Here is a 15,287-nt window from a genome sequence, read left to right as displayed (position 1 = left end):
ATCTTAATGTTACGTGGAGTTAAGAGTGTAGTTGTTCTTACTCACCCCTTCAAAAGGCATAGTATCTTTAAAGTAGGGGAAAAAAAGAGAAGGAAAAGCTTTGATAGAGGTGTTAGTATTAAATACCTATATAATGTATCCCTTCTTATTTGCTTTATTGTTAGGAAGTAGTTAACTCTCGTATGCAAATTAAACACTAGAAGGAAGGAAAACAAAACAATCCTCACTGTAGCTGAATAAACTATTTTTTATGTTTTGCTAATTTGCTGGCAGCTGTGTAGAAAGGGAAACAGGAGCAATACTTGCCTCCCAGTAGTAGTTAGTTAATAAAGTCATTCCCTCTCTATGTTTTAAAACGTTTAGCCCAGCTAAACAGTGTTGCCAGATTGGCTTTTACATGTACAGTGCATCTTTTAATAGCTGTTTGAAGTGATAAACAGAGTATTCTTCGGACTTCTCAGCAAAACTCAGACTTTGTGTATTTTACATTAAAATAAGCAAAAAAGGGAACAAAGCAAACTTTGCAAACGAAGCAAACATCAGTCAAAGTCTTTCCTAATGAAGTAAAGTTAATCAGTCTGGAACTGAACAGGATCAAGATATGCTTGAGCTGTCATGACCTTATAACAGGTAATTTATATCATTTATGTCAAGTTGAAAATGGTTTATTAGGGTCTGTGTGTCACAAAGCAGTACAATTCCTGCAAGATGAGGCAGATTTAGATTTTGTACTTCAGCTGAATATCCAAGGAGATCTGGTAGAGATTGCTTTGGTAATGGCATTTGATCCTACAACCCTGTCTGGAGGTTAGATGATAAAAATTTGGGTTTTTTGCAATCCCTAATTTTGTTGTAGTTTATCAGAAATGTGATTTGATTACAGAACACACAATTACAGCCATTAACATTTCTTTAAATAAGTTAATTCGAATTAAGAGATAGTGTAGTCAAAGATGCAAGTTGCAGTCTGTCTCTGAGAGATCTGTAAGAATCAAGGTGGGAGTGGAGTTCACTTTTTTAATCTAAGTCTAGTGCTTCAGCACTTGCCTTTTAACATGAAGAATGAATTTTCACTGTTCTAAGAAAAAACATTTGTGAGCTTTCACTTGGTGCTACTAAGGTAATTGCATGACCTGTGAATGGAATTTCAGTGCATTTCACATTTCTCTTGTTGAAAGGTAAAGACCATCGCTGGCAGTACAGGGGGGAAAATTGTGTAGACATTATGCTGGTATAAAATGTTTAGCTATCTTTTGAATTCAGCTACTCATTCTGACTCCCTGCTCTCCAGCAATGAAGCACTTTTTAAGGACACCATGCAGAGATGAAGTGGATTTATAGAGCTTGAAGTTATCCCTGCAGTTCAGATAAAATCAGGCATACATTTTACTAGGCAAAAAAAAGGCCACCAACCAACATGGAATCCAGTAGTTGTACTGTTAGTACAGTGTCCATTTAATTTCTTGGTTAGGAATTAAATCTCTTCCCTATCAGGAACAGTCAGCATTACTGTAACAGTGGGCAGCTATGTAAGAGTAAAGCTTTCCTGCAGTTGCTGGTGCTTTAAAAGCAGAGCTGTCCCTGAGCTTTGGCTCAGCTACAGAGGTACAGCAGCAGCATTAAGCCTTGAGTCCTGTGTCACTTCTTGTTTTCTAAAGCTGGCTTGTCAGAAGATGCTTTTGTTCAGAAGATCCTGCAGGTCCCTTCTGTGCTGTTCAGAGCTATACCTGCTGAGTTGAAGCATTTCTGTACAAGTTCCCGGGTGCACCTCTCATTCAGTGCAGCTGGTTACTGGTACTGCAATGAAACTAAATTGCTCCAGTTTTGCTGCTGCTTGAGAGACCCTGTCTCTTCCTGGCTTTCCAGTAGAGCTGTGTGCTCCCATTCTGTTGACACTTCCCCTTCTTTAGTGAGGTGTTGGAGGAGTAGGTGAGAAGTACTTCTTTCTTTTTCCTTTAAGGCAAGCATTGTACAGTTTTTCTAAATATCCCTTAAATCGTTTTACCCTTTCTCTCCTCAAGCTTAAAACTTCCTAGTCCCCTGCAGCTGTACGGTGTTACTTACTGCTGTGTGTGTTACCAGTAGTGCTACTGTGTTTGGTGCTAGAGAATGGATCCACGTGACACGGATAACAGTAACCAGCAACGCCGCTGTGGGAACTCCGGTACCAACGACAGCAACACCGACTGCGCAGACGAGGGAAGATCATCTCCAAGCACTGACTGCATAGCTGGAGGAAAAGGATGTATCTTCTCCTAGAAGCACTTTTAGCACTGCTAACTTTCTTGAAGTTTTCAAATTCTCTTGAGGAAAACAGTAGAAATCTTACAAAGATGAAGGAAGAGCAAGCGTGGATTTTCCAAGTCAGGTTCTGAAGTCGGTGTAGTCAGGTGTTACTGGGCAGTTGTTGCATTGAGGATACTTTGTGTATTTGTTTTAGGAGTGTGAATGAAGTAGTTAGGAGTTTGCTGCATCGAAGACTAAACCATCTCAGTGTAGCTCCTTACTGTTAATTCAGTGAGTTTGCAGGCTCTGGTACATTTGTTCTGTTGGTGCGTGCTGTGTAGGCAGAGGCAGAAGCTCCCTTTCCCGTGAGTGCAGTGCCTTGGTCAGTCAGTGCGAGCTGGCCGCCGTGCGCTGTGGCCCGCCCGCATTCCCGGGAGCGCTCCCTGGGGAGAGGGGCAGGTCCGGCCAGCGCGGCGTTCAAACCGCTCCTCCCGACACCCCCCGCGACGGGCCTGCCCCGCCGCTCATTGGCTCTGCCGCGTCTCTGCCGGCTTCCTATTGGCGGGGCTGCGGCGGTGCCCCGCCCCCGGCCGCCGGTGGCGCTGCGGGCGCGGGCGGCTTCGCTCTGGGCGCTGCGGTGGGTGCGGCCCCCGCCCGCCATGGCGCTGCTGCTGCTGCAGCTCCTCCGGCGGTTGCTGCGCTACCTCGGCTGGCCGCAGCACCAGGTGAGACCCCGCGGCGGCTGCCTGCGCCCGGAGAGCCGCTCGGGCGGGGCGTCCCGCCTGCGGCCGCTTGGCTGGGCGGAGGGAGGGAGGGAGGGAAGGTCGGCTCCGCGGGCGGTGGGGCGGCTTCAGCGCCCTCCTTGCCCGCAGCCGGGTTTGTCGGAGCACGCTGCCTGCACATGGGGGCACTGCCCTGACACAGGCGGTCAGGTGGCGCCTGTGCTGAACGTCAGAAAGTCAGTGGTGTTGGTTGCTTGTGCTCTGCTGTTTCAGATAAAAGGCTCCGTAGCCCTTCCCCAGTAGCAGCCAATGCCGTGCGCTCAGAGAGCGGAGCGGCGCGGCGGGCAGGCTGAGGAGGCGCTGGTGCCGAGCGTGGGGCCATGGGCAGCTCCTCCGGGGCTGTCAGCAGTGGGGCACTGCTGCAGCTTGTGCTGCTGAGACAGTCCTAGCGTTGTTTGTGGGAGAACGGCGACTATCTCCAGGAGTGCTGGTTTGGCTGAGCTGCCCTCGTTACTTTCTGGTTCCGTTGTTGGAAGCTGTTGGTTTTTTTGACAGGCCGCGTTTTTTGAAACTCACGTGTTTGGCAGCAGTATCAGTCGCACTCTCGGAACATGCCTTCCTTCAGCAGTCTCATCAGGAGGGCATTTCCAGCAGTTATATGCTGTCATAAGGAAGTATCAGGCCAAGGTACGTTACATTTATTTCACTGCTTTGCTAATTGTTCTTTCCCAAGACTTACACAGCTGCATGTAGATAATGGAATGATCATTTTTGTCAGTATCTCAAGATATTGGCCTTTGTGCCTCTTAAAAATATTCTGTATTTTGGCAGTGTTTCAGACACTGTCATAGTAGCATAGGCTTCTTTGGACTTTCAGCTTGAGAAGAGCATTGAAAGGTTAACCAAACTGCATTATATTTAATTACCTGTAACATGGAATAATGAAATAACTTTAATTAAAGTGAGATTAAGAACTGAGTGCTTTGATTTTGCTTCTCAGGTTCAAAGGTTTTCTGCTTTTTAGGTCACATCTGTTTACCAAAAAAAGGAATATGGATCTACTCGAAGTGTTGTCCGTAGAATTGGGACAATTCTTTCCTTGGAGCCCTACCCCAGACCTTATTTTCAAGTAAGAAATTTATTGTCATGTGTATACTTCACCTGTTTGTATTTTCTTGTTTCTTAATTTGATCATAGGTTTCCTCTTCTTTTTACCTTGTGTGATTGTGTGGTGCATCCCTTATACTCACTGTTTTCAACTTCATTATAGCACTGTTTAGAAATTCCTTTTTGCTGAGCCAGAACCTTCAATATGTGCTGAATCCAGCTTCCCTTCATACTTTTTTTTGGCATTCTTTGTTTTTAGTTTGTTCAAGACCCAAGTCCAATGGGTTATGGTGAACAAAGTGCAGCTCCAGCTCCTGTGGCTCCATCTCTTGCTGACGTCCTGTGGGTGGCAAATGATGAAGGACAAGCATGTACTAGACTTAGGTAAGTAAAAGTGTAAAAAGGAATAAAAGAAATAACTTTTGCATTTTCTGGGGTGCATGATTATGTCTTTAAGTTTGTTTTCCGTTATTCCTAGCCTTTTCTTGGAAGCATTTTGGGCTTTTGGGTTTGGGGGGGAAGTGAAGGCACTTCCTCCTTACCTGAAGATTATGACTATGTAAAGTATTCTTTTCTGAAAGTTTTCTGAAATTGAGTCTCCTCTTTTCTCTTTATAGTAGCATGTCAGGTGCATTACTGGTACTTTAAATGATATTCACTTGCAAGTTATTTTGTGTGGGAGGCAGCTGGTTGTTGTAGTATACTGTAAGATTATTCCTATCTTTGTCTTTCTAGTTCACAGCCTGTTTGATAAACTTTATAAATGGGGAAACAAGAAAAAATATTTAAATGTCTCGCTTTGGTTTTTACAGTGCCGCGTGTAAGCCCTGATGGTTGCTTTGATGAAAAAACAAACATAATAATTTTAAAATTATTTTTAATATAGTTTATATAAATGTCTCTAGCTTTTATAGAGGGCTGAAGGAAAATATTTTTACAAATGATGAAATATTTCAGGTGGTTTGAAATGACAAATTGTCCTAGAATTTGCAGACACAAATAATATACAAGTTTTGTCTCTTTTTTTTTTTTCCCTGCTGGAGAAGAAATAGAAAGTTGTCTTGCTGATCCTCTAAAGATGTGTTCAAAATCAGAGGATGAGTTAGAGCCAGAAGCAAGATTAAAATATGCACATTTGTCTTGTCTTGTACTATATCTGTATAGGACAATGTAATTCTGCTTCATATTGGCATTTGTTTTGTCTGTGACCTTTGTGGTACTTGCCAGTAATGAAAATACAAGAAATTGATGAATTCAAATGACACTTTTCCTTGGAGAAGTTGGATACAGTGTGTTTCATCTTATGTTTCCTGAGGCATAATTGTTAAATTATAAAGGTTTGTTTGTGACAGCTGTAAAATAGCAGAAGAACAAGAACATTGTTGAAACAACAAAAAATCCTGGCCAGTTTTGTCCTGCTCGTGCAGGCCAGATTCATAGAACTGTGACAGTTCATTCTTTTGTTGTTTCCATTCTTTGTTCTTCCTCCTCCTCTGGCTCTGTGGGATGTTTTTCAAGAGCAACTATTCTAACTGATATCTTTTCCTTCTCAAGCAGTGTTTATAGCAAGGGGGTTTTGGCAAATCAGAAAACAGTGCTTCAGGTCTGATTTGAAGTAAAAGGATGTTTAAAATAAGGGAAAAAGTCTGGGCTTTTTTCCCATCAAAGCTTAGTGCATCTTAAATGAATCAGGTAAATTTAATTTCTTTACACATTTCATAATGAAATTCTGGTAGTTTGATATTATTCTTATATTTTAAGTTTATATTTACAGGCACAGACTTGAAACAGTTATTTAAATTTAAACCTGAGACAGCACAATTTTCTAATGCTGTCTTTGGTTATAGTAGCTTACAGAAGGTGAGATTCTTGTTCTGTGAGTCTGTATTAAACCTTATTATTTTCAAGTACATTTTCTCATAGATTGTAACTACTTTGCTGCTGGCAGTGTTCATCTTAGAGTTTGATAAATGACTAAAATTTCTGAAGCCTAATTAAGACTTCATTATTCTTTGCCTCTCCTGCCTTTCATGCGGCAGGAAGGGAGAGACACCTTACGGTGTCAGTCTAATAATAATTGAATAATGACAATCTTACTGTATGACTTTATGATGTTTAATTATCCGAGTGAATTATCTGACTAATTCTTATGATGACTTTGCAAGGATCTTCATTGTGCTTGAGCAAAGGGAGACTTGAAACATTTAAGAAGTTATGAGTAGTTAAAAGTGTAATTTCCTTTCACGTCTTGCTGAGTGACAATAACTTGCTTGAACAGCCCAAGTAGTTTTGAGGTTTCCATTGTTGGCTGAGCCTTTTGAATCTGTCCTGTTTTTGCTTTGTAGGGCTGAATTGAGGAGAAAAGAGAAAAGTATGGCTCCTCCTGATCCATATCCAAGTCTGGATTCAATACAGCGCATTCCAAAAAACAGTGCCCAAAAAGTCAGTGTTGATCAAGCAGCACTCCAGAAAATTTCTGCCCTTGAAGATGAGCTGACCTTTCTTCGTGCTCAGATTGCTGCAATTGTTTCAGTGCAGACCTTGGGAAGCGTTCCCTCACGTAAGCCCTTCCAATCTGAAGCAAACCAATGTTCCTTTTTTTTTGCTTTAGAGCTTGCTATGTCTTATATTTGTAGAGAATATCTTTAACTTCTCTAACTGAAGATACACCAACTAAATTTACTGAATATAATATTTTGTTTTTCTTTTTGCTCTTTGGTGCACTTTGTCTTGTCTATTTGCCAAGTTCAAAAGCAATTGATCCTAAGTACTCTTCATACTAATTTCCTTGTTGGTGAAGGAGCTTAGTAACATCGCTATCTAGAGGCCACTAATAACTGTTTTAAAAAGTTACAGACTTTGTCCCTTTGGGATTTTGCACTGTTTCTAACAAATTATTAAACTAATGTGTAGAGGAAGAATTCTAAGTCAGTCTGGTTGGGGCTTTAACAAAAACAAATGCTACAGACAGATGTATCCTGGGTAGTTGGTCTCTAATATGCACCTCTGTCTTGTGACCTCTTTTTTTTCCTGGTAAGTTTTGAGTCTCAATTGTCTTACTTGCAGACCAATTCCACTGTGGTTGCTGAAATACTTGGACTGGTGTGAGGTACTTGGTACTTTTGTGTGGCATTGTGAGGCACTTCTGTGATTCAGCTGTTGTGTTGGGTCTTCTCTGTCTCTTCTCCATTGCGCTCAGTATTGTCACCTGTTTTGCATGTTTTGTGATTATCTTTTGCTTCATGTAGGTTATTGTGACTTCTAAACCATTGATCACGATATGTAGCAGCAGATTTTGCTGATTTATCTAGTGCCTAGATTGAAGACACAAGAAGTGAACATCAGAGCAGCACTTCAGATTCATTACTTCATGTATTCCAAATTTGTGGGTTTTAAGTAATGTTCTTTGTTTAAGTTTAGTTCTTCTTTGTTGTAATGTGTGAGGTTTATAAAAGAAAGACTGCTTTCAGAGGGCAGTCTTATCTTGACATAAAACTGATTAATCTTAGATGCTAATATATGTTGTTGTTTTTCTTCTCTAACTGTATGCAGAAGCCTTTAAAACACTCAGCACTCCAGGTGAATTTTACCCACTGCCAGCCATGACTTCTACGCCATTGTCCGTCTCTCACCATCACTTGGTAATTCCCTCGCCGCCTCCTCTTCCTTCTGGTGCACCACGTGCTGTTGATGCTAGTAATTCTGCACTGGAACTTATCAAACAACGCCGAGCTGCAAGAAACAGTGATTCAGCTGCAGCTAACAGCTCTGATCACCAGAGGACAAAGAGCTTTCCCAGTATGATGGATGTTTTGAAAGACCTAAACAAAGTTCAGTTGCGAGCTGTTGAGAGGTAGGTTGGGTTGGATGTGCATCTCAGCAAGCCAAGGCTATCTAAGCATCATCAGCACTTCAGTAGCACCAGAGAGCACCAGTCATTTAAAGGGCAGCTACTGCTGACAAACTCAAGTTGGCAGCTTCTGAGTTCACATTGTGAAATGTAAGATACTCGTGACATGGCTTTTAGATGCATTTAAAACATGCTGACTGATGCAGCATTTTAAACTGCTGTGCTGCTTCAGTATGCAAATCTCAGGTTGGTGTGGGGAGGTGAGAGGTCGCTCACAGGATTGCATGTACAGGCACAGGAAACGGATCTGAAAAAATAACCCTTCTGGATTCACTCTGAAAGGCCAAATGCTCAGGGAAACTTTAGAAAACTACTGCTAGCATACTCAAAATATCCTGGTTCAAGCTTTGAAGTGTTTACAAAAACATGTATCATTTATTGAAAATTTTTCATAAATTTGTATTTCAGTGGTGCAGTTGAATAGTATGGTATTGGATAGGATTATAAATATTTTTAGTGGACAGCTGTTTTGATGGTAAGTGCAGTGGACTTGTAAAAAAAATTGAAGTCTTTAGTTTTACTAAAGACTTCAATACCTCTTCTGGTGTCTGCTATGCTAGGTATAATAGAGATTACACCTTCAGGATTCTTTTCTGAACTTGGACTGAAAAAGTAAGAAAAACTGAGCCTATAATGAATATTTGAAGCTCTCAATGTGGGAAGAATGTCACTTGGCAAAACTTATTGTGTTCTCACGTCAGCATTTTCTTAACTGTGAGCTTTATCCCTGAAAATGACTAGGAAAAAACTTGGGCAAATAATTTGCATGGAAATCCAAAGCATCTCTTTATGCTTTTGATGACATTCTCATAGTAAATAACACAAATATAAAATGCACTTAGGTAAACCTGTGTGTTTCCTGTGTATATGTTTTTTTTTGTCTATAGTTCCATGTATGAAGAAAATGAGATGTTCAGGTTGACAGTTTTAACATCTTGAGCATGGGCATAATTAGCAGGAAGTGGTAGCTCGTACATTCAAAATACTTTCTGGATTTAGGCATCTATACATGTTCTGAGGCAGAGCTTAACTGAGTAATGAATAATTTATATTTTCGGGAGGAGTAATAATCAAAATTGTTGCAATTTTTCTGACAGTAGTTTAATGTGTGCACTGCAAAGGGAAGTCCTCTGTTCTCAGAAATTGAGAGCCTGAAGATCCCATTTTCTACCACCCAAACACTGTCTTACACATTGTGCAAGTGCTGTGAGGGCTTGTTTTTGTACGGCCCATGAACACAGTCCTCTCAGGTTTTGTGTTAAGCAGCGATTACTGTAACTGCCAGACTTAGAACTTGGTGTTGTCAGTGTGCATTTTTAGGTACAAATCATCAGCCTGGAAGTTGCACTTCACAAGCAGAACTCTGAACACTTCTAGGTTTTTCCACCCGCCACCCTCCCAAGATTTCGCAATGGTTAGAAAGACTTATGATTTATTGTCTTGGACTAGTCACTAGCTTCCACATTTATGGTAAGTTTTGGGGTGTAGGTGCCGTTTTGATTTCTGAATTTAAATGAACTTAAAATGAATAAAATTTAAATTAAATTATGTTCACAGTGATTATGAAATACCTTAGTGGGACATTCCCATTAAAATACTTAAATGTAACTTATAAATTACTTTGTTTAAAACCTGCAATTTTGCCTTTTTTTGGCTGTTATTTGCAATACTTTAACATTTTGTGTTGATTTTTTGCCAGCTTTCTTCATGGAACAGCAACAAGTTGTGTTTTCAGGCTAAGAATGTGGCTGACAAGTTGTTGGGTGTAATTGTATCAGTTGTATTTGATTAATTGCTTTAACGCTACAGCAGCATTACTTGTGTAATCAGGGATTTATAGAATAGGGTGTTTACAGAAGTTGTGCCTCTAGATTTTGGATTAGTCAGCACAGGATTAGGGTCAGGAGACAATAACTTTTTTGTTGTCCTTCATAGGTCTCCTGGAGGTACTCCTCTTTCTAGACCCAAAAAGATGCAAAGTTCAGATTGGGATCCGGTTGCTGTACTAACTCACGCTCTAAAGCAGAAATTTGCACATAAAAATGATGATGAAGATGATTCCTTGGACAAAGAAAATAATTCTTTTGATAGCTCTCCATTTTCTAGTCCTGAGGTGCCAGTGGTATGTTTTTGTATAAGAATTTGTGCTTGTATTCTTGAACTGACTGCTGTTTTCATGGATACTTGCAGAGTTTTCACAAGCCTAGAACTTTTCCACAATTTTTTTAGCCATCAGCCTAGGTAGTTACTTTCTTTAAAGTATAATCAAAGCAGAAAATCTCAAAATAATTTGGTGGATTTAGACTGGTAAATGCACTTCTAGATGTGCAGAGAAAAAAACAACTTAGAAGACTGATTTTAAAAATTCATGTCATAGTTGAGTGAACTATGGACCGTAGCTTGATGGTGCCTGGCAGGTATCCATGCATAGAAACTGTGTGCTTAAACAGTTATTGACTAGTTTTTCAAATAAGGATATTAGGAAGGTCCAGAAAGGTCTCACTTATACACCCTAACTGCTCAGAAATGGAAATAAATACATAGTCTGTAATATTTTCCTTTGAGTGTAGTTTCCATACAGTTTGCATGTTTATCCAAAATGAAATTTGATTTTGTTGTAAAACCCACAAAGAATACAGATTTTCCTAGGAACAAAGAAGTGGTAGACAGAGCCATTGGACTCAGGTGGTTCTGAGCACTGATTTCTGCATATCAGCCTGTGCCAGCTACCTGGGCTTGTACAGTCCAGCAGTGCTGTTTTGTTGGGTTTTAGGCATTTCCACAAACCTCAGAACTCTCAGATGAGATGGATAGAAATAGGTGGCACTAATTTAAATCATGTCTCTCTGCTTAGCAATTCTATCTTTTTATTGTGAGAGAAAATATTCGGGCTGTGGCATTTGATACCCTAATGGAGGGAAATAGTAATGGAGAACATACAGTGGAAATCCAAATATTCGTAGATATTCTTTGGAAGCTGCTCTTACATGTGGCTAGCTGTGTGGCTGAAAACTTGAGGAAAACTAATGTGTGTGTTCCTCTTTCTAGCTGTAATGATTTGATTTGATTTTTTTTTTTAATTTCAGCTGCCACAAGGATTTTCCAGGCTAAATGTAGCATATATTTTACAGATTGCAGTGTGTCAACAGTACCTGGTGCAGTCTTAATAAATTTCTTGGACTTTTTTCCCCAAAGGAGAAATTAAAATGTCCTAAAAATAACCATGCTGGTATTTTTGATGCTGCAGACTATTGCACTGCATAGCTGACATACCTGATTCTAGATACAAAAATCAAAACTAGCTCCTGGAACAGCTTGTATATGGAATAGCTTTTGTTCCAGGATGTGACAGCTGGATTATGAAGTCCTGGAAGAGAGACTGCTTAAGGCCAGCATGTTTAGGAGTAGATACAAAAAGATGGAATTTTTCTGGTTAAAGCAGAATAATCTTATGACTTTGTAACAAAGTTTCTGTTAGCTGTTGAGTGTTTTGAAGAATAAATGTACTTAAACCAATTGCACAGACTTACTATTTTATTCTTTCTATGTTGAGAGAAGTGCAACCACTCTTCCAAAATGTTTTTCTTGTAAACATCTTCTAATTCAGTTTCTTGGGTATAATTTTAACTTCGTCTCCACTCTTTAGGTTGGGCGCTGCAGTCTGAAGCCAGATGCAAAACCCAGCCTTACAAGAACTGATGGATTTAAGCAGGTACCAGCATGGAAAGCGAGAGCTCAGATATAGTGGAGGCTTCCAAGGAATGTTCAGTGTGTATAAGTGGTGGGTCTACTTTGAAACTGCTGTAAGGTGCTGTAACGTGTTGTTCCAGATCATGTCTTTCCTATGCTGTTGAAGTTTGAGTGTTGCAGGGTTTGTAAAATTACCTCTTCCTCCTCTTTGGTTTCTCAGTAGCCCAACTTGTGGATGTGGTGCTTTTACAAGAAGCACAAAACTGAGAGAAGGCTTCTATTGCTATGGAGCAGTGTCTTTGGAACCTGGGGAATCCAAGCAAGCAGTATGTGTGTGGGGGAAAACAAAGATTTATTGCTGTGGGAGCTGAGTGCTCTGTTTGCACTCCAGTGTAAATAACAAAGAAGTGTAAACTTTTTGTGTGTTATGACTACTGTATATAATGGTAATGCTTTTTCATGAGAGTGGGATAGTTGCCTTGGTTTTCTTTGGAGTTTACTGATGCAACTCCTTATTCTATGTGCAAACAGTTTTCTAATTTATTTTGGGTCAGGAGATAAACTTTCATACTTGTGAAACTTTGTGCTGTGAGGAAACAGCAGGTCGTCTATTAAATGCCTGTAATATGAGGGAGTTGCAGTCTGAGGTAAAAAAGACCTTGCAGAGAGATCTGCTTGCATACAGTCTAAATTCCATATGTAATTAAATATTAATTTCTATCTTGCCATGTACATGTGAACTCAGTTTTGTTTATGAGAGCTTATAAAATAAAATTCTCTTTATTGTAGATGTGTGTAATAGTGGACTTTTGTGCTACAGACTCTTTTGTATCTTAAGAACTGATCATATTAGACGAGTTCTTAAATTGAGTTCTTAAATCTTAAATTAAAGAACAATTTGTATTTTTTCCTGCCAGAGTAGGAATGACTTAGTAAAGCCACTTATTTACAAATTTATTTATGAGCTGCTGTCACCTGATCTTTTGTCTAACAATCCTGATGTATAAAACCCAAGTCCTGTCAGACTGTTGAATGTGTCCCTTATATCCTGTGTGTCTTCTATTTCCATGCTCACTTATATGGAAAAGACTGACATCTGCATCCCCTTTTACTGCTGAGTCTTATTTGCACAGTTGTAAGAAATAAGTGTGCAATACCATACTTGCATTTCGGTTTAAAAAAAATTATCTTTTGAGTAAAACTGGAGCTTAATTGATTTGATATATTATGCTTCTAAAATTAAATCCTCTAGGCATTTAACTCTTCTGGATTTAGTAATTATTGGACTTTATCATATTCTCCCATTCCTTGATTGGTCCATAACAGTTTGGCCTTCACTTTCATCCAATGCTTCACTTTCTTCCAGTGCTTCTTCCAAAATAAGCATTTGCTCCTTTCTCTACCTAAACTTGATAATTGCTATGAAATCTGTACAGAATATCCAGCTCAGCCCTATGCTGATAATTTTACCCTCTTCTGTCAAAGCTCCTCATTGTCTTTTGTCTGCTCTCTGCTGTACAAGAGCAGCAGGCAGTGACAGGTGAAGGAAGTCTGTGCAGTGTCTGCTGAAGAGGACATGCAGGCAGGTGAGTCCCAGTGAGCATAAGAGCTGTGAATTGGCTCCCTCTTGCTCAGTATCTGCAGTGCAGAGAGTGCAAGCAATTTGGTCTGTATCAGCGTTCCTAGATCCAGGCAGTGTCAGAGGTTGTGGCCCTGCTGTTGTGACTGACAAGCAGGATGGAGTTCCTTCTTTGAGAGACTGAATTGTGTGCAGAGCCATACGGTAGTTACATCAGTTGCTTTATGTGACCAACAGTTTCTTCTCTTCCTGAAGAACAATTAGTTTGGACTCCTTTTGCAGTTTTTCTGTTCTCCCCAGAGTTCATCATTTAACTACAAGTTAGGCCAACAGGAGCAGTTTGCGGTGAGAATTTTGACTTTGGAAGTGTCTTTTCATTTTAGAAGGGACTTCTGAGAAATTTCTCAGTACCTCTTAACACAAATCTAGTGTCAGAAGTATCAGCAAATTTTAGTGAGCTTGTGGTTGTTGGATACTGTGTGATTTTTTTGTCATTTTGATGTGAATTGTGCAGTGATATAGTTTATAGCTGATGCACTTCCTTAGGGAAAAGAATAAGTAGTGGACCGTGTGATTTCCCCCCCCCCCCCACCTACATATGTTACAAGAACAGGTTCTTTATTTTATGTAGTTCCAGATGTAAAGAAGTCTGTGGGTTGTATCTGGTCACATCTGACAGTTTTTAATACCAAGAAGTTGGAAAGCTTAGTAAAAGTTAGTAATGAAAAGTTCTATCACTCGTTGCAGAGATTTTTGTCCCTTTTCAGAGCTGATGGAAATGTGGCTTTGTCATCTTATTTTCTTTGACTAAAACTTCTGTATCAACAACTGGGAACCATTCCTGCTTCCTGTGCCCACCTAGAATCCATTCCATGTTTTTCCTACAAATGCCCTTGTTTACATAAAGTCCCTGACTGAATTGCTCAGTCACAATGCAACTCAAGAGTTCTGCTATTGATCTGGGAAAGGAGGAGGAGGAGGCTCAGGAACACGAGTGCTCTATTGGTCTGCTGGCACAATCTTGTGAAAGGTTGTGCCTACTTATCACTGAAGAAGTCGGAAAAGCTTACTCTCCTACCACTCCCAGTGAATTTTTGGGCAGGATGTCTTCCTTCAGGAGGTGCTGAGGTGGTTGCTGGAATGAAAGTCGGTTTTGTTTTTCTACTTGAAAGACTTTAAAAGTATGTATATGGTATCCAATTTTCCAGGTAAAAAATTGAAATGAGTAAATGTTTCACATATTTTGAGTAAAAGGGCTAGAAGGAAAAGTAGACCTTTAAATGCAGTCCTTTAAAAACATTAGGAGATCCTAAAAGATTTGCATTCTCTATCAGCGAGCTTCCCATTACAAGGAGAATACAATTACCTGACAATTATTGTCAAAATACCACTGCTGACATATTCCTATAATATACCAAACCTATCCAAATACTCACTACTTTGTGAGGGACAATTAATATATAATTTGACATGTATTAATCATTATATTAATATATATTTAATTGATCAATATTATCTCTGTACATGGAGGTACAGAGTTTTTGGATGAACATAGAGCAGAGAGTATCCAACAGTGTTAACTGACCTCAGTCAATTCTTCTTGTTAGCAATTAATGACCTTGTTCTTTAGTTCCACCTGAATAGTAAAATTATATATAGGGTTCTTGCAAAAGCCAAAATGACAAAGGAAACCTACTAGACAAATTAGCCTTGAGTCACTGATCAGATACTTTGGGGAAAGGAAGTTCTGCAGGCAAGACTATTGAGCCAACTAAAAAAGAGATATGATCAAATGAAATGCAATTGAAGAAAAATCAAAATCAGGAGTTTTAGTGGCTACAAGAAAGTGATCTGGGAAAAAACCAGGTGCAATGCAAAGGATCAAAAGATGCCAAAACTAACCTGACAGATGTTGCAAAAGCAGGGGAAAAATCAAGGAGAAGGACACAACTTTGAGGGGAAGATATGAGGGACCTGGCATGGATACTTAAAAAAAAAAATAAAAATCAATCTTCGCCAAACTGAAAGCCATCAAAAGGCAGGGCATGCCATC

At 39.8% G+C, this 15,287-nt stretch overlaps 1 protein-coding gene across 1 annotated transcript; it reads left to right on the top strand.

Annotated features, from left to right (window-relative positions):
• Nucleotides 1-2,873: 2,873 nt before the first annotated feature.
• MTFR2 (mitochondrial fission regulator 2) lies at nucleotides 2,874-12,410 on the top strand. The gene is made up of 8 exons (XM_058802454.1): nucleotides 2,874-2,951; nucleotides 3,504-3,635; nucleotides 3,973-4,077; nucleotides 4,315-4,439; nucleotides 6,401-6,615; nucleotides 7,608-7,908; nucleotides 9,901-10,087; nucleotides 11,612-12,410. The coding sequence occupies exons 1-8, from the start codon at nucleotides 2,886-2,888 to the stop codon at nucleotides 11,708-11,710; spliced, it is 1,230 nt and encodes a 409-aa protein (XP_058658437.1). The 5' UTR covers nucleotides 2,874-2,885; the 3' UTR covers nucleotides 11,711-12,410.
• Nucleotides 12,411-15,287: the final 2,877 nt, after the last annotated feature.

Source organism: Ammospiza caudacuta, chromosome 3, assembly GCF_027887145.1.
Source record: "Ammospiza caudacuta isolate bAmmCau1 chromosome 3, bAmmCau1.pri, whole genome shotgun sequence".
Lineage (NCBI taxonomy): Eukaryota > Metazoa > Chordata > Aves > Passeriformes > Passerellidae > Ammospiza > Ammospiza caudacuta.
The sequence above is the reverse complement of the archived record's forward strand: the minus strand, read 5'-3'. Positions and strand labels throughout refer to the sequence as shown.